We start from the raw sequence: 2,500 nt of genomic DNA, 5'->3' as shown, positions 1-2,500 counted from the left end.
ATAAAATAAATGAGTCAGAGATGTTTTGAATGTAGAAAGAGCTACCCACCGACGAGGACAGTGACTTTTTGACTGGCAATTTTCCGGTCCGAGCTCCGACATATGTATGTCCCTGTGTCGCTCGCATCTGTTTTCTCTATTATAAGCTCACTGATCATCGCAAGGTACTGAAATGAAATAATAAAAAGTTACGTTATAATAAAATTTGTTCCCTGATTATCGCATCGTGCTGAAACGATAAAAATTTTTTGTTACATACCATAACCCTTATAGACAGAATGAAAATGATGTCACTCTATTTGTTATTGTTTTTAGATAGCAAATAGGGTGATAAAGAATTTGAGCATTTATTTATTTAGAGTTATATCCACTAAATGTGCCCGTGCGTTTTTTAAGAGGCCCAATTCAACAGCCACATTTAACATGGAGCAAGGGACATGACGTCTGTAAGATGACATTAATATTTGTTTTTGTTTTTTGTTTTGTTTTTCTTTTTTTGTGGTTTTTTTTTTTGTAGCAACAACGCCGACATTTTACACTAAAATAGGTTAAGAGATTTTAAGATCACTATATACAAATAACGTTGAGACTAGCACTTTTAAAAGACCCCTTGGGAAATATGGTCAAAATCAATGAGTTAAAAAGATAAAACAAAAGCAATTTATATTCCTGTAACAACACTTATATAAATTAACAAAGTGCCTTGTAAAAATTTGGTCCAAAAATTATTTGTATCATTAATCGCGATTAACATGACTTTTTTGAAAGTCTCGTTCAGTCGCGTATAAAAATTTAACAAGCTGGATAGGGAAGGGAATGTATAATTTTACTAGATTCATGAATAAAGTAAAAATATCTTGAGATATAATTTAAAATAGGCGTTTTCTCGATATACAGAATTTAGCAGTCAATGAAAAAAGGCGGAAATTAAACGATTTAAAGTTGCATGACTTCAAGTGTCTTGCTTACAGAATGGAATGGAAAATGGGACGAGGGTTTCAGGTTAAAAAAGAGATTGAAAATAAATAGGGTCTCTATATTTATGAGAAATGTATTATGAAATATACATTTTCCCAAAATAGATGTTTTTTTAGTTGAACCGATATATATGTAACCCTTTCTGGTTGAAGGAATGTATTACTAATTAAAATACATTATAAATGATTTTGAAAAAGGTTCTACATAATATGGTAACAAGAAAAGATAGATAGATAGATAGATAGATAGATAGATAGATAGATAGATAGATCAATCGATAGATAGATAGATTATAGATAGATAGATAGATCAATCGATAGATAGATAAATTATAGATATATCAATCGATAGATAGATAGAGATAGATAGATAGATAGATAGATAGGTAGATAGATAGATAGATAGATAGATAGATAGATAGATAGATAGATAGATAGATAGATAGATAGATAGATAGAACAAATATATATAGAGAGAAAACGAATGAGAAAAAGAAAAAGAGAAGGAGGAGGAGGAGGAGGAAGAGGAGGGGGAGGGGGATGAGGAGGAGGAGGAAGAAGAAGAAAAAGAGGGAAAAGAAGAAGAAGAAGAAGAAGAAGAAGAAGAAGAAGAAGAAGAAGAAGAAGAAGAAGAAGAAGAAGAAGAAGAACAAGAACAAGAAGAAGAAGAAGAAGAACAAGAACAAGAACAAGAACAAGAAAATGAAGAAGAAGAAGAAGAAGAAGAAGAAGAAGAAGAAGAAGAAGAAGAAGAAGAAGAAGAAGAAGAGGGCGAGGAGGATGAGGAGTTAGAGGAGGAGGAGAAATGGAGAGGTAGAAAAAAACGAAGAAGAAGAAGAAGAAGAAGATGATGATGATGATGATGATGATGATGATGATGATGATGATGATGCGGAGGAGGAGGAGGAGGAGGAGGGGGAAGAAGAGGAGGAGGATGGGTAGGGGAGGAGGAGGAGGATAGAAAAGTTGAGCTTTTTTATATAGCGCCATTTCCACTAAACGTGCTCAAAGCGCTTTATAAAGGGTCCCTGACCAATAGCAACACGTAACATAACTTATCCGAAGCGAGTGTCATACCACAAGACCACATAGCCTCAGAAAGAGAAGAAAGAAGAATCGGAGATAGTAAAAGTTGAGAATTTCAGGCAAAACAGTCAAACTTACATCAAGCGATCGATATTTTGTCATCACAATTCCTTTGATTCCTGAAGTACTGGAATCGATCCTGTTTCCATCCTTGAACCAGTCAATGTCATCAGGTATTCGAGGACCACCCGTGGCATTACACTTGAGGTGGATCGGTTCATTCCGATCTACAAACTCTTTACCTGTCATCGTCACCGCTTAAAGAAAGAAGGAGGTTAGGAAGACAAATCAATTAATCTAAATTCAAAAAAATTAACTTTTAAAGTACTTAAGTCTCTATATTAGAAGAATTCTCGGTTTTAAGCCTTCCCATTGTGCATCACAAATCCTTTATTGTTCTCTCAAGTAGTCATTTGCTTCTGAGTCGAATGAGGCAG

At 34.3% G+C, this 2,500-nt stretch overlaps 1 protein-coding gene across 2 annotated transcripts in view; it reads right to left on the bottom strand.

Annotated features, from left to right (window-relative positions):
- Window positions 1–2,500, bottom strand: part of LOC144966506 (zwei Ig domain protein zig-8-like) — a 363,782-nt gene that overhangs the window by 5,074 nt on the left and 356,208 nt on the right. For both annotated transcript variants that reach the window (XM_078903125.1, XM_078903126.1), the window contains exons 9-10: window positions 2,142–2,320; window positions 50–167 (exon numbers count right to left, since the gene is read on the bottom strand). In XM_078903125.1, coding sequence (XP_078759251.1) covers window positions 50–167; window positions 2,142–2,320 — 297 coding nt within the window. The remainder of the gene's footprint in view (window positions 1–49; window positions 168–2,141; window positions 2,321–2,500) is intronic.

This window comes from Berghia stephanieae, chromosome 2, assembly GCF_034508935.2.
Source record: "Berghia stephanieae isolate SIO BIC M18660-M18661 chromosome 2, UCSD_Bste_1.3, whole genome shotgun sequence".
Classification (NCBI taxonomy): Eukaryota; Metazoa; Mollusca; class Gastropoda; order Nudibranchia; family Aeolidiidae; genus Berghia; species Berghia stephanieae.
Note: the sequence above shows the minus strand (reverse complement) of the source record. Positions and strands in the feature narration are given on the sequence as shown.